This window comes from Silurus aristotelis, assembly GCF_946808225.1.
Source record: "Silurus aristotelis genome assembly, chromosome: 21".
NCBI classification, from domain to species: domain Eukaryota; kingdom Metazoa; phylum Chordata; class Actinopteri; order Siluriformes; family Siluridae; genus Silurus; species Silurus aristotelis.
The window spans coordinates 2,070,775-2,095,759 of NC_139594.1; the positions used below are offsets into that span (position 1 = coordinate 2,070,775).

At 42.0% G+C, this 24,985-nt stretch overlaps 1 protein-coding gene across 6 annotated transcripts in view; it reads left to right on the forward strand.

Annotated features, from left to right (window-relative positions):
* The window catches only part of wnk4b (WNK lysine deficient protein kinase 4b), a 79,336-nt gene that overhangs the window by 28,986 nt on the left and 25,365 nt on the right, over nucleotides 1-24,985 (forward strand). For all 6 annotated transcript variants that reach the window (XM_083524272.1, XM_083524274.1, XM_083524276.1 and 3 more), the window contains exons 2-7: nucleotides 3,189-3,361; nucleotides 3,484-3,704; nucleotides 7,006-7,163; nucleotides 20,774-20,862; nucleotides 22,803-23,022; nucleotides 24,353-24,761. In XM_083524272.1, the coding sequence (XP_083380398.1) occupies nucleotides 3,189-3,361; nucleotides 3,484-3,704; nucleotides 7,006-7,163; nucleotides 20,774-20,862; nucleotides 22,803-23,022; nucleotides 24,353-24,761 (1,270 nt within the window). The remainder of the gene's footprint in view (nucleotides 1-3,188; nucleotides 3,362-3,483; nucleotides 3,705-7,005; nucleotides 7,164-20,773; nucleotides 20,863-22,802; nucleotides 23,023-24,352; nucleotides 24,762-24,985) is intronic.

The window sequence follows — 24,985 nt, forward strand, 5'->3', positions numbered from 1 at the left end:
AGTAGAGAGCAGGTTGAGAAGAGCCTGGAGAGGTGGAGATATGCGCTGGAGAGAAGGGGAATGAAAGTCAGTAGGAGTAAGACAGAGTACATGTGTGTGAATGAGAGGGAGGGCAGTGGAGTGATGCGGTTGCAGGGAGAAGAGGTGGAGAAGGTGGAGGAGTTCAGGTACCTGGGGTCAACAGTGCAAAGTAATGGAGAGTGTGTTAGGGAAGTAAAGAAAAGAGTGCAGGCAGGGTGGAGTGGGTGGAGAAGAGTGACAGGAGTGATTTGTGATAGAAGAGTATCTGCAAGAATGAAAGGGAAAGTTTATAGGACTGTGGTGAGACCTGCGATGTAGTATGGATTAGAGACAGTGGCATTGAGTAAAAGACAGGAGGTGGAGCTGGAGGTAGCAGAGCTGAAGATGTTGAGGTTTTCGTTGGGAGTGACGAGGATGGACAAGATTAGAAATGAGTTTATTAGAGGGACAGCCTATGAGGATGTTTTGGTGACAAGGTGAGGGAGGCGAGATTGAGATGGTTTGGACATGTGTAGAGAAGAGACATGAATTATATTGGTAGAAAAATGCTGAAGATGGAGCCACCAGGTAGGAGGAAAAGAGGAAGGCCAAGGAGGAGGTTCATGGATGTGGTGAGGGAAGACATGCAGGTAGTTGGTGTAAAAGAGGCAGATATAGAGGACAGGGTGGTATGGAGACGGATGATCCGCTGTGGCGACCCCTAATGGGAGCAGCCGAAAGAAGAATAAGAAGATGATTTTATTTTTTGTCTCTTGTAAGGTTTTGATTTACAAGGACCTCATGTCTACCTTCCGCAACGCACTCTGGTAAAATGTTTTCTGAGCAGAATTTTTACACTGCGTCATCTTTGATCAGCATTTTGCTCGTGTTTCGGTTTTTGTTGAACTTTTCCTCTCTCTTTGAAGTACAGTTTTGCCTCAGGTATTAGGAACAAGTAGCACTTCTACAACTCCTCAAGGCATTCACATGTTTAATGCTGAGACAGACATTTGAGATATAAACAAAAAGACGAAACCATGTTACAAGGTTGTGTACTAAATTGCCGCTTTGTACTGACCGTGGTATATAAGAGGGGGCGCTGTTGTAAAATGTTAACAGTTCCCATGACTACAGGGTAAAGATAACATGAAATTGGATCGTTTAACTCAGTTGTATCTTCGAACCTCATTCAGCGTTCATTTGAAGGAGATAAAAACGATTCAGAAGAATCAATCGTGTTGGGTCGCGCATGTGCAACATTTTTCATCTGTAACTTTAAGTAGCTTTGGACAGGAAATTAAGTCTCCTTGCTGAGTTTGTTGATTCATTTCCGTTTCTTGAGACTTACAAATCTGCGAGACGTACAAAACATTTCTGCTTCCTGCGAAGAGCCTATTTCAGGTTTCATGTTACAGACACAACCTGAACAAATGACTCTGTGAGGTGTTTCAAGTGGTCTACATCAACTACAAATTCCTACCCATGATCATATTCCTTCAAAGAATTTATTCAGGTGGTAGTGCAGTGGTTAAGACTCTGGGTTTTTTGATGGGAAGGTTGTGGGTTCAGGTCCCAGTATTGCCAAGCTGCTACTCTTGGGCCCTTGTGCAAGGCCCTTAACCCTCTGTGCTCCAGGGGGACAGTATCATAGCTGACCCTGTGACGTAAGAATCTCACTATGCTGTAATATACATGTGACAATGACAGAGAGTGAAACTTTTCCCATGACATTCTTGTGCCTCACATCAACGTCATAATGTTTACTGAAGCCTGATTGTCATCTCCGTTTATACTTTCTCTCATTATCTCTGTTTTATTGTCTGCAAATCGCCTGTGAACAAACCCATGGATGCCTTTTCACACACAAACTTCCGCTCTCTGTTACCTGATTCGATTACTCGCCGGTTACCGTCACTGTGACTGTTCCCCGAGAGGCGTGTTGTGTCCTGGTCTGTCATATTCAGATCATCATGGCCTGTGAAATCTCACGCCGCGTTCGTAGACGTGAGGAGGTTCTCATAAAAAAGTGTGTGGGAAGCTCTCCAGAGCCGTCATGTCACCCCACATTAAATCTCTCCACAAAAAGCAAACTCTCAGCGCCAGAGCCTGTAAAGGAAAAACACTCAGCTCAAATCGCTGTTATGTAACGAGCGAGAGGAAGGCAGGCGTGCTGGAAAGCTCTGCTGGAGAGTTCAGCATTTAATAGCTTAATGGGATTATTGTGTAATGCTGTGAAATAACTGCTGGGGATATTTTACATTTATATATGTTTATATTTCGTTTGGGATTCAAGCGTGTTCATTACGCAAATGCTTTTATGTGTCAAAGTGGCTAAAAGTGAAGCAGAATAAAAATAGAGGTTTTCATGGAGCTGACAAAACTGAAGTGCTGCAGGTCTGAGTGGAAAAAAAGAAATAACTCTTAATCTTAACCTTTATTATCTTAACCATAACCACTATAGCATTAACCTCAATCCTAACCATGCTAACTCTAACCATGCTAACACTAACCATGCAAACACTTACCATTAGAACACTACATTAACATTAACCATGTTAACAATAACCATGATAAGACTACCCATAGTAACACTAGCCATGTTCACACTAGCCATGTTCACACTAACCATGCTAACACTAACCATGCTAACACTAACTATGCTAACACTTATGTCTTTGTCCTTATGGAGGTAACCACCCACATAGCAATTTTTCTTTGGCCCAGCTCCGGCCCACACAACCCGCTTTCGCTTGGCCCACATACCGCAATGAATTATGGTCCTAGTGTAGACCAGGTCTGGATTCCAGACAAGGGCCACACATGGGCCATAACTAGCCCAAGTCTCAGCCAAGTTAAATACCCAAAATGACATCTGGCCCATGTCTTGTGAGCCTCCTTAAAATCGGTATAGCACCTCTGCCAAACCTGGCCATGTTTGACCCACATGCTGTATGCCAGTGCCGGATGAATGCCAGCTGTGCCAGATGAATGCCAAATCTGGGCCAAATTTGTTTGCTGACTTGGCATAACCTCCATAACCTCCACCACTGTACCCATAACATTAGAAATATTAGCTTTAGCATCACTGACCTCCTGATTTCAATCATATACCTCGCTCTTATAAAACACACGTGATATCAGAAGCGTGAACGCTCACGTCAGTGTCTGTCGTCTGTTTTTGTGGTCAGACGCGGCGGCTAAGCAAAGCGGAGCGTCAGCGTTTCAGTGAGGAGGTGGAGATGCTGAAGGGGCTGCAGCACCCCAACATTGTTCGCTTCTACGACTCGTGGAAGTCCACCGTTAAGGGCCACAAGTGTATTATCCTGGTTACTGAACTGATGACGTCCGGAACACTCAAAACGTAACACACACACACACACACACACACACACACACACACACACACACACACACACACACACAAACCTACTTTTATTTAATTATTCATTAATTCATTCACCTCTTTGTTTTGCTCCCACTCAGATACCTAAAGCGATTTAAAGAGATGAAGCTGAAACTCCTACAGCGTTGGAGTCAACAGATCCTGAAAGGCCTGCACTTCCTGCACACACGGACTCCACCCATCATCCACCGAGACCTCAAGTGTGATAATATCTTCATCACGGGTCCCACCGGCTCGGTCAAGATCGGAGACTTGGGTCTGGCTACGCTTAAGAGCGCCTCATTTGCCAAGAGTGTAATTGGTGAGTGAGTGAATTTGTGTGTTTGGTTTTGCACAGAACTGTCACATGTCAGGGTCATGAGTTTTATAGATTTGATAAATAAATTACAGAATGAGACACGTTTGGAATAGTTAAAGGATGTTTCATTTAGAAATGAAAGCGAAAAGGCGCAAATGTCACCATTTATTTGCTGTGTTCTCACGTGTCAGCATTTTGTCACGTTTTCATAGCTCATTTTTAGTGTAGTGAGAGGAACCGGATTTGTCGCTCAGCATGGAAACATTGTTAGTTCCGTGTACGCAGAAATTGACCTTCACAGTTATTACTGTAAACATCACCTGCACCGCCTCAGCTCCTGACCGACCGGAGCGTATGTTTGAGCCTATGCCGTATTTACGCCAGCACACTGCCAGACAGAGATTAGATTTAAAGACGTCAGCAGACACACTGCTGGATTTCCATTATTGTGGGCCTCGATGCTCGATTCTGACATTTGGATGCTAATTTTATACGTACCACCTGACCTTTAATCCGATTCCTGTGTTGATGTCACCTCAGAGTTCTCTCTCCCTTAAATACAAAAGTTGCCCTTGGGAAGACCTCATCCAGCTTCTCCCGAATGGGCAAAGTCAGGCTAATAGTGGTGGTTCAGTTGTTAATTCTCTAGGTTACTGATCATAAGGTCAGGTGTTCAAGCCCCAGTACTGCCAAACTGCCACTCTGGGTTACTGATCATAAGGTCAGGGATTCAAGCTTCAGTACTGCCAAACTGCCACTTTAGGTTATTGATTATAAGGTCAAGAATTCAAGCCTCAGCACTGCCACTCTGGGTTACGATCATAAGGTCAGGTGTTCAAGCTCCAGCACTGCCAAGCTGCCACTCTGAGTTACTAATCCTATGGTTGGGGGGGTTCAAACCCCAGCATTGTCAAGCTGCCACTGTTGGGCTCCTAAGCAAGGTCCGTAACCTATATCATGGTTGACCCTGTGCCCCGAATAGAATATGTAAAGAAAGAATTTCACTGTGTTGTACATGCAACAAGCTAAGGGTGTGGGCTTAGGGGTGTAGGAGGAGGTGGATGAGATCTGGCCTTCCCTTCTGCTGGGCTCAATTTCCATTATTAAGCTCTTTTTTATTGCATTTTTATATTTTATCTGAATACCTCGGTGTTGGAATCAGGATTGGCTGTGTCTCTACTCTGAAACGTGCTGAAACAGTCTCAGACTCTGGAGCTACTGCAGGATTTTTAATTACCATTTCTCCTGACATACCTGCAAGCCTGTTTTTTATCTGCATATCTGGACACCACTGACTGTTTTTTTTTTATACATGCGCATTGTCTAAATAGCAAAAATTCTGCCATCACAAGAAGATCCAGTTCGAGGTGCTTACACACATCAGTAAAACTCCTTTGGTATAAAAAAACTACCTTTGAAATGGTGGTCTCTGCAGGGTTCGAATAAAACTAATCCAGGCAACAACGTATTCAATTTCACTACAGATCATTAAACACCCAGACTCCAATCTCTTTGTAGCTAATTGATTCATCTTTGCTAAAAACATTATGAGCTCATCTCATTTGTTTGTGCTTAAACCAGATTAGATTGGGACCAATTCTGATATCTCATACTGTTCTGCTGATATCTGCAAAGGAATGTAGGCCACTGTGAGGACCAGGTGACGTGACGTCATACACTAACAACTGCCTGCAAGACAGATTATTATTATTATTATTATTATTATTATTATTTTAATATTGTCATTATCGTCCAAGGTGGTATAAAATGTTTTGAGACTCCCCTTGTTTACAAAAAAATACTTTATGTTTAGCTATGTTTCCACACTATCACCTTTAAAATAGTCCCCTTGCACAACCAAACAGTGCCCCTAGTGTTCCTGCCTTTTCTGGAACGTGTCCTGGAACTTTTCTTTTTGAAGCTGGATCTCCACAATGGTGTCAAAACGGTGACCTTTGAGCTGGATCATCTTCATCTTTGCGCACTGGGTAAAGTTGAGAATGGCACCGGTTGCTCAGCTCCCGATGTACACATGATGATGTCTTTTGGCATACCGACTTATGATTGGTGCTCCCTGTGACTGTGCATCTGTTGGACTGTTTAGCTCCAGCACTGCCAAACTGCCACTTTGGGTTACTGATCATAAGGTCAGGGATTTAAGCTTCAGTACTGCCAAACTGCCACTTTAGGTTATTGATTATAAGGTCAAGGATTCAAGCCTCAGCACTGCCACTCTGGGTTATTGATCATAAGGTCAGGTGTTCAAGCTCCAGCACTGCCAAGCTGCCACTCTGAGTTACTAATCCTATGGTGGGGGGGTTCAAACCCCAGCATTGTCAAGCTGCCACTGTTGGGCTCCTAAGCAAGGTCCGTAACCTATATCATGGTTGACCCTGTGCCCCGAATAGAATATGTGAAGAAAGAATTTCACTGTGCTGTAAAAGTACATGCAACAAGCTAAGGGTGTGGGCTTAGGGGTGTAGGAGGAGGTGGATGAGATCTGGCTTTCCCTTCTGCTGGGCTCAATTTCCATTATTAAGCTCTTTTATTGCATTTTTATATTTTATCTGAATACCTCGGTGTTGGAATCAGGATTGGCTGTGTCTCTAACCAAACAGTGCCCCTCGTGTTCCTGCCTTTTCTGGAATGTGTCCTGGAACTTTTCTTTTTGAAGCTGGATCTCCACAATGGTGTCAAAACGGTGACCTTTGAGCTGGATCATCTTCATCTTTGCGCACTGGGTAAAGTTGAGAATGGCACCAGTTGCTCAGCTCCCGATGTACACATGATGATGTCTTTTGGCACACCGACTTATGATTGGTGCTCCCTGTGACTGTGCATCTGTTGGACTGTTACAAAACTAGTTTAAAAAACTTGAATTAGGGCCTACGAGTAGCAGCTTGGTGGTTCCAGGATTTGAACTCAAGATCTGCTGATGAAAAGGTGGACAGCTTGACCACCAAGTTCCCACTTCCCATTTATGTATTCTGGAGCACCTTTTACTTGTGACCATCTTCAGAAACCGATTTACAAGGTGCAATAATAATGAAACATTGGGGGCGCTGTAGTAGGATGTGATGGACAATATCAAATAGAAGCTAACACTCTAGCGAGTTGTATCCACATCTCTAGGATGTCTCTTAGTAAAGTGGCAAATGAAGGTGTTTTTTTTTAAAGGCCCTGACCAAGGCCCTTTAATTAACATCATGCTATTTTCTCTCATTAGTTGCTCTCTCTCTCTCTCTCTCTCTCTCTCTCTCTCTCTCTCTCTCTCTCTCTCTCTCTCTCTCTCTCTCGCTCATAGGCACTCCTGAGTTCATGGCTCCAGAGATGTACGAGGAGAAGTACGATGAGGCGGTGGACGTTTATGCCTTTGGAATGTGCATGTTGGAGATGACCACATCGGAATATCCATACTCGGAGTGCCAAAACGCAGCTCAGATCTACCGCAAAGTCACGGGCGTAAGTGAAGCCTTTACAGGTTACTGATCATAAGGTTGGGGGTTCAAGCCCCAGCATTGCCAAGCCACTGTTAAATGACTGAGAACCCACAAAGCCTAAAACTCCTTCCTCCAAAAGCATCATCCGTTTCACCTGAAACGCACCAGTGTCGGCCTACATTTACAACCTAAATTCTAATATTTGTTCCATTAAATTGTATTAATTTACAGTTTACAATTGACAGTTTATTTCGTAGCGTTTCTCTCGGCTGCACTGCTTCCAGTTCGTGTATGTGGATGTTCGATTTTTTTGTCCAATCAGATTGAAGCCTCTATGTGCTGCCATATCAATCTAATCTGCCCAGGGCCTTCAAAGTCTGTACTGCTGGCTCTTTTATATTAGAGAATATTAGCAACCGGTCTGTTTCTTTAACCAATCAGATTTTAAATTCGCCTCACAGGGCAGCTCGCTGGCCCAGAATAGCGTCAGAATTTTTCCGTACTCTGTTTTCAAAAATACATTTTGAAGAAAAGCCAGACATGGTGAGGAGGTTGGCTAACCCCGAAGATAGCTAGTGTGCCCAGGAAAGGGTTTATTCTTCACTTCCAGACAAGTGAATACGAGCGGTACCGCACAGTTGTGGTTGTAGTGTAGAGTTTTGGAGTCTTAACTGGGTTTCTTGCTTTAGTAAAATGGTTTTCACCTCCATATGTGAAATGTCTCTCTCTCTGTAATGCCACGTGTTGTTATATTGCGTTTTTGTATTGTATCGATGGCTTCTATAATTGCGATGTGATAGTGGTGGTAATAAGAGGTGGATTAAGTCGGGTAAGTCCAGACTGCACTGACACTGCAGACTCCTTCCATTAGTAGCAGCGTCGTCTTCTTACAGATATCTATTTTTTTACTGAGCATCTGCTTTACCTTAGGGTCAGAACTTTGGCTCTGAAGGTTGTGAGTTTAAAACACAGCTACACCAAGATGCCACTCAGGGGCCCAGGAGTGGCAGCTTGTACGGACGCTATTATCCACAACCGAGGAGTTGAGGTTTAAGGGCCTTGTTTAAGGGCTCAACAGTGGCATTTTGGGGTGCTAGGATTTGAACTTCTAATCCAATGTCCAAGTTCTTAATGGGGTGTTCAAGCCCCAGCACTGACAAGCTGCCACTGTAGTGCCCTTGAGCAAGGCACCTAGCCCTATCTGACCCCAGCTATGTGTAAATTTTGGGGAAGTTCAGTGGTTAAGGCTGATCGTAAGGTTGAGGTGTTAAGCCCCGGTGTTGCCAAGCAACCATTCTTCGGCCCCTAAGCAATGCCCTTAACATTTTTCTAAACCATGTAAAATCTTTTTTATCAAATCATCGTTATGTCTTTCACTGTTGATCCCTGGGCCACGTTCCTGACGGAGCTCTCAGCAGGACATGGTGTGTGCAGCTGCATATCTCTATGCAGACGCCCACGCTCTTTTTTTTTATCGTTGTTGTGAACTCTCTCTCTATTTCTTTCTCTCTTTTTTTAAACTGTCTCTCAGGCACACTAATAAGCTCCCTCTCTGAGGTTTTTACCCGGCCGCTAATGGTGCAGTAATTGTCCTTCGCAGCAGAAAGCGCAATTAACACGTCTCACCACGACTCTGATATTACAAACATAAAAAATAAAGGAAACAGACGTTGTGTTTCATTTTCAGCAGTGTAATCAGGCTCGCTCTGAGACCACAGGATCGTCACTTACAGGAGAAGAACATATCATTACCGGCGTCGACAGATCCATAAACGCGACATCAGAACGCCGCAGTCTGCCGTGAGGGCATCTCACCCACGTCGATGTTCCTCGGCCGTGGAGCACAGTGTAAATCAGGGATTTTAGATGTCATTTAAAAGGCAGTGAAAGAACATGAAGGTGCAGTTTGAGGCAGCTTTCATAATAACAACGATCCGAAAAGTAAAAAAAAATCAGTCAAGGCTACAATCAGGAACAACGAAAACATTTTTTTTCAGAGACATTTTTATCCAGAGTGACTTACAGTTGTCTCACAGCAATTGAGGGTTAAGGGTCCAGCTTGAAGGTGCTGGGATTAGCTCTCATGACCTTCTATTCAGAAGGCCAACATTTTATCCACTGAGTTACTGCTTTCTTTCCTCTTTAATCTCTGTAGGTGTGTCTGATTAGTAGACTGTAGTGCCAAAGGTTCTCCTTTTTTCTCTTATAATAAGCTCCATTCTTCAGGGAAGATGTTCCACTAGATTTTGGGTGAGATTCCTTCAGACACAAGGGTGGTAAAGTCAGGAACTGCAGGATGGAGGTATGGTGAGGAGGCCTGGGGTGCAGTCAGCATGGACAATTCATCCCAATATGGTTAGAGCTCTAAAGAAGGGGCTGGAACAGGTTTGGGTTTAATAGTTTAGTGAATCAGTAACTAAATAGCTTAGTGTGTGTGTGTGTAGGTGTGTGTGTGTGGTTGTGTGTTGTAGTGGAACCTCACTCATACTAATGAACTTGCTTTACCAGCATGTCCTTGAGCTGCTCTTTGTTCCTGATCTGTGTATTTATTCTCAGACAACAGCAACTCTTATCTCACTCGTCTGATTATTAAAGAAGGAAGGACCGTTTGTACGAGTGTACGAGCGTGCGGAATGATTTCCTAACGCTTCCTGAAGCACACACAACACAGTCTGACACAGTCCTTTAGTTGGCTGACATGGGATTGGATGTAAAGACAGAGTGTGTGTTTTTGTGATAAGAATAGGGATTTGGAATGAAAACACTCTTTAAAATACACCGCTTTTGGAGACACATTTCTGTGGACACCTCAAGTCAAGTCAAGTCAAGTCAAGTTTATTTGTATAGCGCTTTTCACAACAGACATTGTCTCAAAGCAGCTTTACACAAATCAACAGTTAAGGTGAATGGTGTGAATTTGTCCCTGATGAGCAGCCGTGGTGACTGTGGCAAGGAAAAACTCCCTTAGATGTTATGAGGAAGAAACCTTGAGAGGAACCAGACTCAAAAGAGGAACCCATCCTCATTTGGGTGACATCAAGAGTTTGATCATAAATCTTTCAACACTACAGAACACTGGAGAGTGAGAACTAACATGAGCACTGGAGTATAAGATTATAAGTGATGTTCTTTCTGCAGTCTTATACAGTCTATATGGTTAGTAGCTCCTAGTTTTATAAGCTCAGCATTTGTGATCCTCACAGATCCAGCATCAGCTTCTCCATGCCAGAGCCTTTAAACACTCCAGGAGGTCCAATGTCAAACTCCACACATGTAGTGGGATCCAAATGGCACTGGTACGTTCTAGATGGTTCGGGATGTTTGCGAGTTCGGCATCTACTTCTTCAAAGGTCCGTAATCATCACGAGGTGGGAGGTGACTGGAGCTGGAGCAACCTCAGGGTGTCTCGGGATGGGGAGATAAAGAGAAGCAGTGGAGAGGAATTAGCGTAGCTGCTGTTCATGATATTAACAGCACAAGTTGATAATGTGCATGTGATCAGATGTTCTGGAGCACAAGGTTATAATGTGAGATGTATGTTATGTGTAGGCTTTGCTAAAAAGATATGTTTTTAATCTGCACTTAAACTGGGTGAGTGTGTCTGAGCCCCGAACACTGTCAGGAAGACTATTCCAGAGTTTAGGAGCTAAATGTGAGAATGCTCTACCACCTTTAGTGGACTTTGCTATTCTAGGAACTACTAGAAGTCCAGAGTTTTGAGATCTCAGGGAGCGTGACGGATTGTAGCGTGTTAAAAGACTGAAGAGATACATAGAAGCCAAACCATTTAGTGCTTTATAAGTGAGAAGTAATAGTTTGTAGTCTATTCGAAACTTAACAGGAAGCCAATGTAGGGACGATAGGATTGGGGTTATGTGATCATATTTTCTTGACCTTGTGAGAACTCTGGCTGCTGCATTCTGAACTAACTAAAGCTTGTTTATTAATGATGCAGGACATTCACCTAGTAATGCATTACAGTAGTCTATTCTGGAGGTCATAAACGCATGGACGAGCTTCTTTGCATCGGATATAGACAACATGTTTCTTAACTTAGAAATATTTCTAAGGTGAAAGAAGGCTGTTTTTGTAACTTGGTTGATATGATATTTGAAAGACAAGTTGCTGTCTAAAATAACTCCCAGGTCTTTTACCGTTGAACTAGTGGTTACAGAACATCCGTCTAACTGCAGGTTGAGATGCTGGAGCTTCTGTATACTATTTTTTGGGCCGATGAGCAAAATCTCAGTCTTATCAGAATTTAAAAGTAGAAAGTTATGGGTCATCCAATCTCTTATTTCCTTAACACACTCAGTTATCCGAGTTAATTGAGCTGTATCGCCTGGTTTGGATGAAATATATAGCTGAGTATCATCAGCATAACAATGGAAGCTAATTCCATGCCTTCTAATAATATTTCCTAACGGAAGCATGTATATTGTGAAGAGCAGGGGTCCTAGAACTGAACCTTGCGGCACGCCATAATTTACTTGCATTAGCCTTGATAGCTCTCCATTTAAATCTACGAAATGGTAACGATCAGACAGGTAGGATTTAAACCAGCTTAATGCCTGTCCCTGAATGCCGATGTAATTTTGTAAGCGATCTAGGAGGAGATCATGGTCTATAGTGTCGAATGCAGCACTAAGATCTAGTAGAACCAACAACGAGTTGAAGCCTTGGTCTGAAGCTAAAAACAGGTCATTAGTGATTTTAACTAGAGCAGTTTCTGTGCTATGATGGGGCCTAAAACCTGACTGAAATTCTTCAAAGATATTGTTCTCTTGCAGGTAGGAACATAACTGGGCAGCGACAATCTTTTCTAAAATCTTAGACATAAATGGGAGATTTGAAATTGGTCTGTAATTCGATAACCTGACCATAACATTGGTATGTGCATTGCTATTTACATCCCATTCCACATTTGCTGTTTTGAAAAGCTTCACTATTCTTGGAAGATGGTCCACTAGATTTGGTGGAGATTTGTGCTCTTTCAGCTACAAGGGTAGCTGAAAGGTACTGATGTAGGTGAGGTGCGGAGGCCTGGGGTGCGGCCAGTGTTGTTCAATAGGGAGATCTGTAGCAGATCTTCATGTGCAGTTTGTGTCATGCTGGAACAGATTTGGATCTCCTAGCTAAAGTAAAGGAAAACTTTTATGTTACCTCCTATACAATTGTGTCCCTCCAAGGTTTTGTCCTACAGTCTGGTGGAGGTATATGTTATGAAGAACCACATATAGCTGGAAAATCAGGTGTTCCAATATCCACATTTCGTCCACAATTATCTTCTTCTTAATCCTTCTCAATGTATATCTTCTTGAAACTGGCTTTTGTGTTAAGCTGGAACAGTTTTGGGTCTCCTAGTTCAAGTAAAGAGAAAGATTTCATGTTACAGCATCTGTAGTCCACCAGAACATAACAGAAGGGAAGGGAAGGGAAGTAAAGGAATGGGAAGGGAAAGAAAGGAGAAGAGATGGGAAGGGAAGAATAAAATAAGGGAAGGAAAGGAAAGGGAAGGGATGGGAAGAGGAACAAAAAGAATGGGAAGGGAAAGAAAGAGGAGATGGTAGGGGAAGAAGAAAAGAAGAAAAGGAAAGAAAAGGAAAGGAAAGGGAAGGGATGGGAAGAGGAACAAAAAGAATGGGAAGGGAAAGAAAAAGGAGATGGTAGGGGAGGAAGAAAAGAAGAAAAGGAAAGGAAAGGAAAGGGAAGGGATGGGAAGAGGAAGAGGAAGAGGAAGAGAAGGGAAGGGAAGGAAAGGGACGGGACGGGAAGGAACCAGAGAGACGAGACTGGCTGAACAAAAGTTGTGTGTCCGAATATTTCGACCATACATTCTATAAGACAGAAAGAATTCTCGATCAGTGCAGGTAAATCAGATGATACTGGCCACACCTTCAGTTCCACGAATCCCATGTCCACTGCTACGTGTATTTTTAGAAACAACTATAGAAACAATGCAATATGAGTGTTCATATAATCCTGCACTACTGCCAGAGCTGCTGTTATAGAAAACTAAGACCTAAATGTGAGCCGTAAACAGGAATATGAATGATGTATGGACACGATTTGAATGTAACTATAAACAGATAAAAAGTATGACATTGAAATCAATGAAAACCATCAGGATCGTTGTGTTAGAAAAAAATTATTGATGCTGAGGCTCCATCCTAAAGGTTGTTGTTGTTGTTGTTGTGATGGCAACCTGACTTGGAAGTTGTCATATGCGGAGGGTCAAGGATGGGGGGCTTGGCAGGGGGAGGGGGGTGTCAAAGCCACTGGAGGTCACTGAGGGAAAGAACAGCATGATGGGAAAGTAATAACAGGCTGGGTGTCAGCTGACGAGGGAATACTGCTGATAGACAGATTTGTGTCTCTTTCTCTCTCTCTCCCTCTCTCTCTCTCTCTCTCTCTCTTTCTCTCTCTCTTTGTCTCTCTCTCTCTGTCTCGTTGTGTCTCTGCAGGGACATTTTTCCTAATCTAATCTAAGCCTTCACAATAAACCAGTTTTAAACGAACACATGGAGAGAAAACATGGACTTGTTGTCATGGTGATGGAGGTACATTGGTGTAATATTTACAGGGGAAATGTTTCTGAGTTTGGGGACAGGAGATTCAGGGACAGATGGGTTCTGGACAGAAGATTTTGGGAGAGGTGAGATTTGGACAGGAGATTTTAAGAGTAATGACAAAAGTGTACCGTGAATAAAGTGAAACATGACAGAAGTGTGATATGAAGGCAGTGTAAGGTGACAGAAGTGTGACGGGGCGGAAGTGTAAGGTGATGGAAGTGTAAGGTGACGGAAGTGTAACGTGACGGAAGTGTAAGGTGATGGAAGTGTAAGGTGATGGGAGTGTAAGGTGAAGGAAGTGTAAGGTAAAGAAAGTGTAAGGTGATGGAAGTGTAAGGTGATGGAAGTGTAAGGTGATGGAAGTGTAAGGTGATGGAAGTGTAAGGTGAAGGAAGTGTAAGGTAAAGAAAGTGTAAGGTGAAGGAAGTGTAAGGTGAAGGAAGTGTAAGGTGAAGGAAGTGTAAGGTGATGGAAGTGTAAGGTGAAGGGAGTGTAAGGTGAAGGGAGTGTAAGGTAAAGGAAGTGTAAGGTGATGGAAGTGTAAGGTGAAGGAAGTGTAAGGTGATGGAAGTGTAAGGTGATGGAAGTGTAAGGTGAAGGGAGTGTAAGGTGAAGGGAGTGTAAGGTGAAGGAAGTGTAAGGTGATGGAAGTGTAAGGTGATGGAAGTGTAAGGTGAAGGGAGTGTAAGGTGAAGGGAGTGTAAGGTAAAGGAAGTGTAAGGTGAAGGGAGTGTAAGGTGAAGGGAGTGTAAGGTGAAGGGAGTGTAAGGTGAAGGGAGTGTAAGGTGAAGGGAGTGTAAGGTGAAGGGAGTGTAAGGTGAAGGGAGTGTAAGGTGAAGGGAGTGTAAGGTGAAGGGAGTGTAAGGTGATGGGAGTGTAAGGTGATGGGAGTGTAAGGTGATGGGAGTGTAAGGTGATGGGAGTGTAAGGTAAAGAAAGTGTAAGATGATGGAAGTGTAAGGTGATGGAAGTGTAAGGTGATGGAAGTGTAAGGTGATGAAAGTGAAACGTGATGTTGGAGACGTTAAAGCAGTTAGTTTTTCAAAGAGCTTTTCTTCTGTCCCCACATTTTTGCTTCCAAACTCAGCAGACCATCACCTTCATCTGGATTGTTTACGGTTAAGATTCAGTGCTGCACACACACGGTCCAGCATCCTACACTGTTCCACTGTTCACCTTCAAACCCCCTGAGCGTTAACGTCTCCGTGCAGGATTAACATCAAACTCACTATTCTGAATGAAGACTCTACTCCTTTATGTGCAGTTATTTAAACCAAATAAAGGACAGATGGAGAGATGAGCTGAAGATATAATGAAAGCTAGTTGTTTATTTCCTCTGTATGTGCTGGATGTAGACGCTAGTTTATCCCCCGATTAGCTCTTCAGAAATCATGTGCCTCGCTTAATTTTGCATTTGGTCTTCGTCTTCAACGAACGATAACATGAAGAACACATTGTTGCTTTTCAAGGATTTCTTGATTGCATGCATGTTTGAGCTCTGGCCTCAGAGCAGCCACTGATACTAACGTATTTCATCCAGAGTGACTTCAGTGGAGGCTTTGATGGATCTTTCCTCCAGCACATGGCTCCTCATTCAGACACAGGTAGAAAAGGTCATCGTGTGATTTCCATGGAGACTGTCTGCAGCTTTCATCTCTCTCGGGCTTTGCCTTTTTAGCTTGTTTAGTGTCTCGCAGAATTCTCACCAGAGACCAGAGACTCACAGAGTCAACGGGGTTTGTTATAAGGTCAAACAAAGCTGGATTTTCGGGTAAAAGATTTTAGCCCAAAATAATTTGTTTAAGAATTTGGGAGACCTTTGAGAGAACCAGAGGCGTTTGAGAGAGATTCCTATTTAACCTTCTCACTTTTACTAGTTACATACCAATTGTTGCTCATTACAATGGCAAAGGTCTAACTTCATTACCCACATGTTTTATTTATTAATGTATGAAGACCTTTTAACTATCTCACCATCATCATCATCATCATTATCGTCATCACCACCACCATCATCATCACTTTCACAATCACCACCATCATTACAACCGTTATTGTTGTTACCGCCATCACCATCATGATCTCTTTCACCACCATCACCACCACCATCATCATCTTCATCATCATCACCATCATCATCATAATCACCACCACCATCATCATCTTTATCTTCATCATCTTCATCATCATCATAATCACAACCAACATCATAACCACCATCAGCAGCATCATCACCACCAACTCTATTATAATCATCATCATCATCATCATCATCATCATCATCATCTAAACTGAAGTTCATTTCTGCTTTTTTCTTGTCCTTCAGCATTTTATTTATTCGTCCAGGTTTTCTCTGTTACACTTCAAAATTCGTACCAGATGTGAATTCCTGGTACTCATGTTTTTTGCAAAAATGAACAAATCAGTTCTACACAGAAAGAAACATGTTCAGGTTTCTGCAAACAACAAACAGAAGCAGCTTATTTCATCATCATTATGGACATGATTCACTCTGGCCGTGGTGCTGAACTGACCTCGAGCCAGACGCCCCAATGTGAACTGATTAGCTGGAAAAAACCTGTGGAGGAGGCAGAAAGAGTGAAAGATGGATGAATCTGATGAGCTCAGTTAGGAGCTGTTAGGAATCATGGAGCTCTGTTATCGTGAACAAACATCTAATAAAGAGACACACTCTTATGTAAACCTCGAACCCCAGGAGCATGACGCAAATCCAGCGAATTCAGCCCAGCGGTACTCTGGTTACATTCAGAACACCGTCCTAGCTTCAGAAACATCATGTTCCTTGACCAGGATAAGGGACGTGAAACTGTGATGGAGGCTTGGATCCTTCTGAGCTCTTTATACCTTTTAATTTCTTGTACGTCAGATAGAAGAATATCCTTAAGAGTAAGAACCTGTTGTAAGTTATATCTTTACGTAACTATTTTAAGGCCAGGTTCAGCATCAAGGGCAAACACAGTTAATGTGCAAGAAGACGAAGAAGAAAAAGAAGAAGAAGAAGAGTAGTTGTAGAAGTAGTAGTAAGTGGAATATTAAGCCATAAACCTCATCAATCACATCACATCAACCTCAGTGTTTTTGTTGGACACCTTCACATTAGCTTTGGAGAACGCTGGCCCTTACTTCATTTTGGTTTTTCTCGCCAAGCTTAAACATTCCACCTCATCAATTCGACAGCTTGGAGCTTAGTGTTTCCATCCTGGCGACTCGAGACATTAACTCTGTTTTGCGTCCCTTTTTTCCAAGCAGTGCGGAGCGGTGACGTTTGAAACCCAGTTCTGCTCGTCAGATTCAGTTTTAAAAGCACTTTAAATGTGTGGGTAGTCCCTGATATTTGCATTTAGATTTTCCGAACTTACAATGACGATTTCGATACAAAATATTGAACAAATTTGTTATATTGGGACGCTGCCAGGGTGTGATGTTCCTTACTCTCGCCAGCCGCCAGCGGCCGTTTCTGTTTCCTGTCTCTCTCCTTTGTTAATTTGTTAAATTATTAACTATTTAATGTACACTATACCAGACTGGTCACCATTCTTCAAGACTCCTGGGTCTGTCTGGACTTACCATATTTTCAAGTTGTTATTGTATCATCAGAACACATCTCTATCATAACTGGGAAAGAGAAATGTATCCTTGGTGGGTACCAGGGTACTGGAAAACTCTGTATATACTGAATATGTGACAAATTCAACCTTAGACAAGTGCTTTCTGTAAGGACCTTGTGGAAAATTAACTGTGTTTCAACCCTTCCTCGTCCCACCCAACGCCATGACTATGCATTCTTCCTTTTCAGGGTCAGCAGGTCTACACACACTAAACAGTGGAAAATCGAGAGTTTCATCACAGGTGACCCTCAAGGATCTATTCTAAGCCTTTTCTGTTTACGCTTTACACAAATATCCCTGCATCAGCTTCCTGCATCAGCTCCCTTTTCAGCGCAACATACAGTACAGGATATATGACCTCCTGTAAGAATACTGTCATTCCTGCACTCTTTAAGGACAAGAAAACTGTCCTGGACTGCATTTCACCCCGACCCTATCAACAGGGTGCATGGAATCATGTTATCCAGAGGGAGACTGTCTCTATGGGAAAAAGATAAATAACATTCAAGGTCATGTTATTTTGCTCTCAGGCCTATTTTTTTTAAAATAATTAACGTATCTGAGATTCAGAGAGTCCATGAGCTCTAAACTCTGCCTAGAGCATAAACAAGAGGCTCAAACACTTAGTTAATTGTATGAAGCTTTTAAACGTTCCCTTTGAGCATCGCTGATGTGAATTTAGACATTGTGAGCAAGTCTTCTAGAACTTCTCTTCTCCTGGGTGAAGTGTCTGTTTAGAACACAAAGCTTGTGTTTGAGTAAAAGTAGATCCACTCTGTAAAATATGACTCCCTTAAAAGTAAAAATGCTCCCTTTAAACTTTCACTTGAGTAAAAGTACAAAAATATTTGCCTTCAAATGTACATAAGTATCCAAATTAATAATGTTCCTATTATCATTTCTGTCACAAGACTCTTTACTTAATCACCTCAGTTTATGTGTAAAGACTCGAATGTGACTCTCAGCACACTGATCTATTAATAGAATGATATTTATGACTCAAACACTGTTATCTATTAAAATTATTAATTGTGATAAAAATGTGTAAATGAGGTCACGTGTGTTGTGTCGAGTTCAAGTCATTTGTTCCTCTCTAAATGTTCTGCTTGATGTTGAACTGATGCTGAACTGTATGTTGGTGATCAGTAGATGCACCGGGCGCCGATCAGAACACGTGTAAAACAGAGTTAAAGAAATACGATCAAAACTTCAATGTAAACCTTGAAGCGTGCAGAGGTGAGAAGAGTAACAAAATATTCTACTCAAGTAAAAGTTACTGTTACTTCAATTAAATTTAATTTAAGTACAAGTAAAGTTGCCAGTCTAAAAATCGACTCGAGTAAAAGTAGTTTATTTTAAAATAAAATTTCATTTTTTAACAGTGGGGGGAGGGGTGATTCTGGTGTAGTTCAAAAAGGGCAATAAAGCAAAAATAAAAAAATTATAAAATAAAATATTAACACTACAGTCCAAGACTTGAGTCTAATGTGAATATGCAGTGTTATAATGCCATTTATGATCATTTATGCAAACGCAGATTCAGAATTCAACTCCAGCATTTCCAGTGTGATTGGTTACACTGTAATGCTCTTTAACCGTATGCAACATCAGCAGATCTCCTCTAAAATGTAACACTTTTCATTCATGCTATAGGACTTTTTTGTGCATTGATCATTTTGCCCCAAGTCCTCGTTAATTTCCAACCCTGGTGCTAAACAAAATTTATTTTACTCGGTACCAAATATGATTTCTAATTTAGTTAAGTACTTCAAATACTTCAAACAAAACATACTTAAGTAGAAGTAAAAAAAATACTACTTAATTACACTAATGCAAGAAAATGTAATTCGTTACTTTCTACCTCTGACCATGTGACACACAACTACAGTACTGTCAGAGCAGTGCAGTGTGTAAAGAGTTTTCCATGGCCCCTGTGGGTGACTGTGTGTGTGTGTGTGTGTGTGTGTGTGTGTGTGTGTGTGTGTGTGTGTGTGTGTGTGTGTGTGTGTGTGTGACAGACAAACAGATGGACGCACACACAGATAACCAGACATGCCCCGCGACAGCCTGTGTTTATCTGGTTGATGTCAATAAGGTCATTGGGTGTCACTGTGTGTGTTTTTAAGAGCCAAAGATTAGATATACAGAGACAAACACGTGTCTATGTGTATTACTAAGATTTTTTTCATATCGTACGATGCATTGGTCCAAATTCGAAGAAAAACATCTAATGCAGGTTTTTAAAAAATCCAACATTTGAACGTATGCAGATGTGCAGCTGTTTCATTTCCCTGTGTTCCTGTATGAACATGATCTTTAGCTATTAGGAAGGTTTTCTCACGCAGATTTGGCAACCCTGATGTAATTACGTACAGAACCACTCAGGACCTGTTTAGCGAGCATTTATCAGACCTTAACTGCTTTACACCATGTAAAATATGAACTCGGATCAGGTTACGCAAAGCAGAGGTCAAACTGCCCTGTAGAATGGCATTTAGTTTTTTTCTCCGATGTTAAGAAGTGATATAGGGAGATATTACAATTAGATTTTTATTGTTATAATACAAGATTCAAGATTTGTTTATTTGTCACAAACATACTGTAGTTACAGTGTATACAGAATATGACTTGCCGTGAAATATAAACCCGATTGGCTGCTTAGAAAATTCAGCATTTAATAAAAAGGGACTAGACACTGATCAGCCGGAACATTATGACCACCTGCTTAATATTGTGTTGATCCCCTTTTTGCTGCTAAAACCAGATCATTAACAACATGAAATTCTTCAGCAGTTTGAGCTACAGGAACTCGTCTGTTGGATCAGACCACTGGACCAGCCTTCGCTCCTCACGTGCATCAATGAGCCTCATCCCCCACGACCCTGTCGTTCACCACTGTTCCTTCTTCGGAGAACTTTTGATAGATACTGACCACTGCAGACCAGGAACATCCCACAAGAGCTGCACTTTTGGAGACGCTGTGACCCAGACGTCTAGACGTCACAATCTGTCGCTCAAATCCTTACGCTCGCCCATTTTTCCTGCTTCTAACATCAACTTTGAGGACATAATGTTCATCTGCTGCCTAATAAATAATTTTAAAAAATTGGACGTAATTTTGATTGGAAAATCAAAATTTCGCCCACCCCCCCCCCTCCTATGTGTATCAAATATGCTACTCAGAGGAAATATCACACTTATGGTAGCTCTGTGGTTAAGGCTCTGTGTAACTGATAAGAAGGTTGGGGGTTCAAGATCCAGCATTACCGAGCTGCACCTTCTTGTGGCCCTTAATAATCACTGCTTCAGGGGTGGTGTATCATTGACCCCAGATTCCTAACATCGCTAGGAAATGTGTCACTGTGCTGTAAAGTATATGACAAGTAAAAAGACCTTTCTTTCTTTCCCTTGTCTCTGTTTTACACACACAGGGCATGAAGCCAGACAGTTTTTTCAAAGTGAACGTCCCGGAGCTGAAGGAGATCATCGAGGGCTGCATCCGCATGAACAAGAAGGAGAGGTAACATAGAGAATCCCTCACACATCTGTCTATGATCACGTACACTAACACCACTGGGAGAACCATTAACCTCAATGTGTGTCAGAGTGTGTGTGTGTGTGTGTGTGTGTGTGTGTGTGTGTGTGTGTGTGTGTGTGTGTAAACACCCATTGGTGTGATGTTTGCCAGCAGCTGGAGTCAGTCTTTTCACCTTGTGCTTGTGTATTTTTGACATTTAAACAAAGGCGACGAGGCAGAACAAGCTGCTATTCCTGTTCCCCAGTGAAGCAGAAGGCATCCAAAATAATCATGTGACTCGCACTCACATAAACCTGTTTCATGCGCAACACGCTACCTGGATGGACCTCACCTGGATTAGCCAGTGTGGGTAAAGAGCAGGGTTCAGGTTCGAATAAATTTGATGTACACACAAAACATCATGCTGAAATTAATGTTTCATCTGTAAATACACTTCAGAATCATGGAATCATGTGCCAATATGGAATACATCAATGTTACATGATCAAAAAACTCATACGATCTTCTTCTTCAGCCCACAAGAGCTGCAGTTTTGAAAACCCTCTGACCCAGTCGTCTAGACGTCACAATTTGTCAAACTCGATCAAATCCCATTTTTCCTGCTTCTTACATCAACTTTGAGGACAAAATGTTCACCTGCTGCCTAATAAATAAATCCGTGCCATGATGAAGTTTATCAGTGTTCTTAACTTCACCACTCAGAATGTTCTAATGTCACGTGTATGACAGTTTAATGACACTGTGATCTACTTGTCTCAATTCACACTTCTGTAGTTACGTTCAACCGTTCACTTGAAGTTTGGGCGTGGCTTTAAAGGTTCCTGGTGAATGTTTAGTTCACACTCTACTTCTGTTAACTGTATATTTGTAATGATGCAGGTCATTAAACAGTCTGACAAATAAATTTTTTGTAGCATCATTAATAGATAACTTTCGATATTCTCCACTGAATTGTTCCATCCGGAATTCTTTTCCTCTCCTTCCTGTTGAAAGATCCACTGTTTGGTCCAAAGTACTGGAACGCCTGACTTTTCCACCCATATGTGTTTCTTCCCCAAACTGTCTGCACAAAGTTCCATTCACACTATCGTATCGGACAACTCCGGATTCAGTAGCTGGACATTTTCCTTTCCCTTAAACTAACAGACCCAAACCTGATCCAGCACGACCAAAAAGCCAGCTCCCAGAAGATCTGCTTCTCATGGGTTGGAGTGGAAGATCTCCTGCTATAGAACTATAAACCCTATTGAACACGGTTGGGATAAATTGGAACTCTGATTGCACCCCCAGGTCTCCTCACCTCATCTACATCAGATCTCCACAAAATCTAGTGGAACATCTTCTCAGAAGCGTGAAGCTTATTATAAGAGCAAATTGGGACTGCATTTTTGCAAATTCACTATAATGGCTGTTTAACGTCTTGTTCATTGATACACGTTAAAGGTTTCTTACATCATTACGGTGATCTTTCACTGAAACCGAAAGGCAGATGAGTGATTGTGTCACTTATCGGTTTTCTGAAACTCACCCAGTATACACACCCAGTCCCAGGAGAACATGAATGAGGAAGAACTTACATGAACCTGGAATAATAGCTACTATGCGCGGAACTGACCTAGATTTCCACGAGTTCCTGTTTTTGTGTATTCTAAGATGAGAACAACACGTCCTGAAATGTTTCATTCTTAAAAAGAGATGTTTGATATCTCTGTGACTCTGTTACTTTTTTCCCAATCCAGTCTTTGTCCTAATGAGAACTTTAGAAAGCTCCTTTAGCTTTACTTTGATTGTATGAGAACTTTGCAGCCACTGATGGCATTCAGTCTTTCATTATGACCCCAGGTGCAATCTTTCTGAGAACATTTGTCAAAGGAAACTCTGCAAGTCCACAACCTTTAATGCTTTCTTCTCTGATTGGTCAGGTACACCATCCAGGACCTGTTAGAGCATCCCTTCTTCCAGGAGAACACCGGCGTCCACGTGGAGCTGGCTGAGGAGGATGACATGGTGAAGTCGGGTCTGAAGCTCTGGCTCCGGATGGATGACACCAAGAAGCTTCACGGCAAGTACAAAGACAACAACGCTATCGAGTTCCTGTTCGAGCTCCACAAAGACGTCCCTGAGGAGGTGGCCCAGGAGATGGTGAGAGGATTATTCACATATTTAGGATTTATTTGTGATTTTATTTGGAAAAAAAAAAATTTCACGATTTTAAACTATGAGGTTTTTTAGGCCACAATTGTATTTAATTAATAAATAATATTGAATTATTTTAGTTTTATTCGGTATGAACTCATAATTATTCATAATTAGTCATAAATATTCTATTCTTCTATAAAAAGTCAACTTTTAATTTCATTCATTTTATTTTATGTTTTCTTTTATTAATTAATTTGTGTTTGTTTATTAGTTTGTTTGTTTGTATCAGAGCACTGTGAGGTATACGCTCAGCTCACTCTGGTCTCCGTCCGATATTTGTTTATTACAGTTTATTTGTTCCTTGGTTCCTTTTTTAATTAGTTTATTTGTTTGATTGGTTTTTTTTTCGTATTCTTATGTTAATTTGCTTGTTTGTTCCTTTCATTTGTTTATTTATTTGTCATCCATTTGTTTCTTCATTTGTCCATTTGTTGATTCTTTTGTTTGTTTGTTCCTTTGTTTGTTTATTCATCCATTCATTCCTTTTTGTTTGTTTGTTTCTTTCTTCCTTCCTTTGTTCATTTGAAAGTTAATTTTTCTTTGTTCGTTAATTAATTCATTTAATCAATCATTTAGTACTTCACTCATTTATTCATTCATTTGTTCATTTGTATGTTTGTTTGCTCCTTCCTTCCTTCCTTCCTTCCTTCCTTCCTTCCTTCCTTCCTTCCTTCCTTCCTTCCTTCCTTCCTTCCTTCCTTTTTGTTCATTTATTCATTTGTTTTTTGTTTGTTTCTTTATTCATTTATTCCTTTGTTTGTTTGTTTGTTTGTTTGTTTGTTTGTTTGTTTGTTCCTTTGTTTGGACTTTTCCAGGATCAGATTGAAGACTCTTGTATTTGAGATCTTCAGTGCAGCAGTCAGTTATGTTGAATTACTGTATTAAATATAAACACTAAGATGAACAGTAGATGAAAAGCTCCAGGTTGATTCGTGATGTTTTTTCCTCACACTGATGTGAACACTGTGAGTACAGGAAGAGTTTCTGTGTAGATATTATGTTTTTGGAAGCTTCAAAAACGTGAGCCTTTGACCTCGGCTAGTCACATCTAATCAGCTGGTCAGGGGGTTAAAGGTCAGCGAGATCAATACGAGTGTGTAAGAGCTTGTGATTGCGTGAAACGTGAGAGGTGTAGTGAATAAACCGAAGTGTTCCTGATTCAACACTCACAAGTCGAGTCAAAGTGATTGGATTGTTCTAATCCGTCCGAAGTTCTCACTCAGCCGAGGAGCTTCTTCATCAGTTAGAAGTTAATTCTCTCTCTCTGCTTCAGGTGGTGCTCGGTTTTGTGTGCGACGTCGACTACAAGCTGGTGGCCAAAGCCATCCGTGACCGCGCCACCATCATCAAGCGTCAGCGCGAGAAGCGGCGCCGACTGGCGAACGAGGAGCAGAAGAGCCGTCAGGACGAGGTGATCGAGGAGGAACCCGAGTCCGTTCCCGAGGCAGAACCTCCCGTGCCAAATCTCCCGTCTCTCCAGCCGCAAATGTCGGCCGAGAGCGGTGTGTTCAGCCCGGTCCAGATGACTCCCACCGTGACCGTCTCCGTGCCGCTACTATCCACCGCTAACAGCTCCATGGACTCTGGGATTAACGCCAGCTTCACCACCGAGCCCGAGGAACTGGACACGGAACACCAGCACCACTACAACATCCACCAGGCCTGTTACTCCTCCGCCACCTGTAAGTCCTGCACACATTTATAAATATTATTATTTATGATAAATATTTAAAAACTACCAAAGTACCTCCCGATGAGCCGCGGAATTCTGAATCGGGTTATTCCAGAATCACACAGGTGACGAGTTCCGACCTTTTTTTTCAGAACAGGGCCTGTATTTGTGCAGTGCATTAAACCAAACAATGAGGAACGAACCTCATTTCCATATTGAACCGCCCCAAACTGA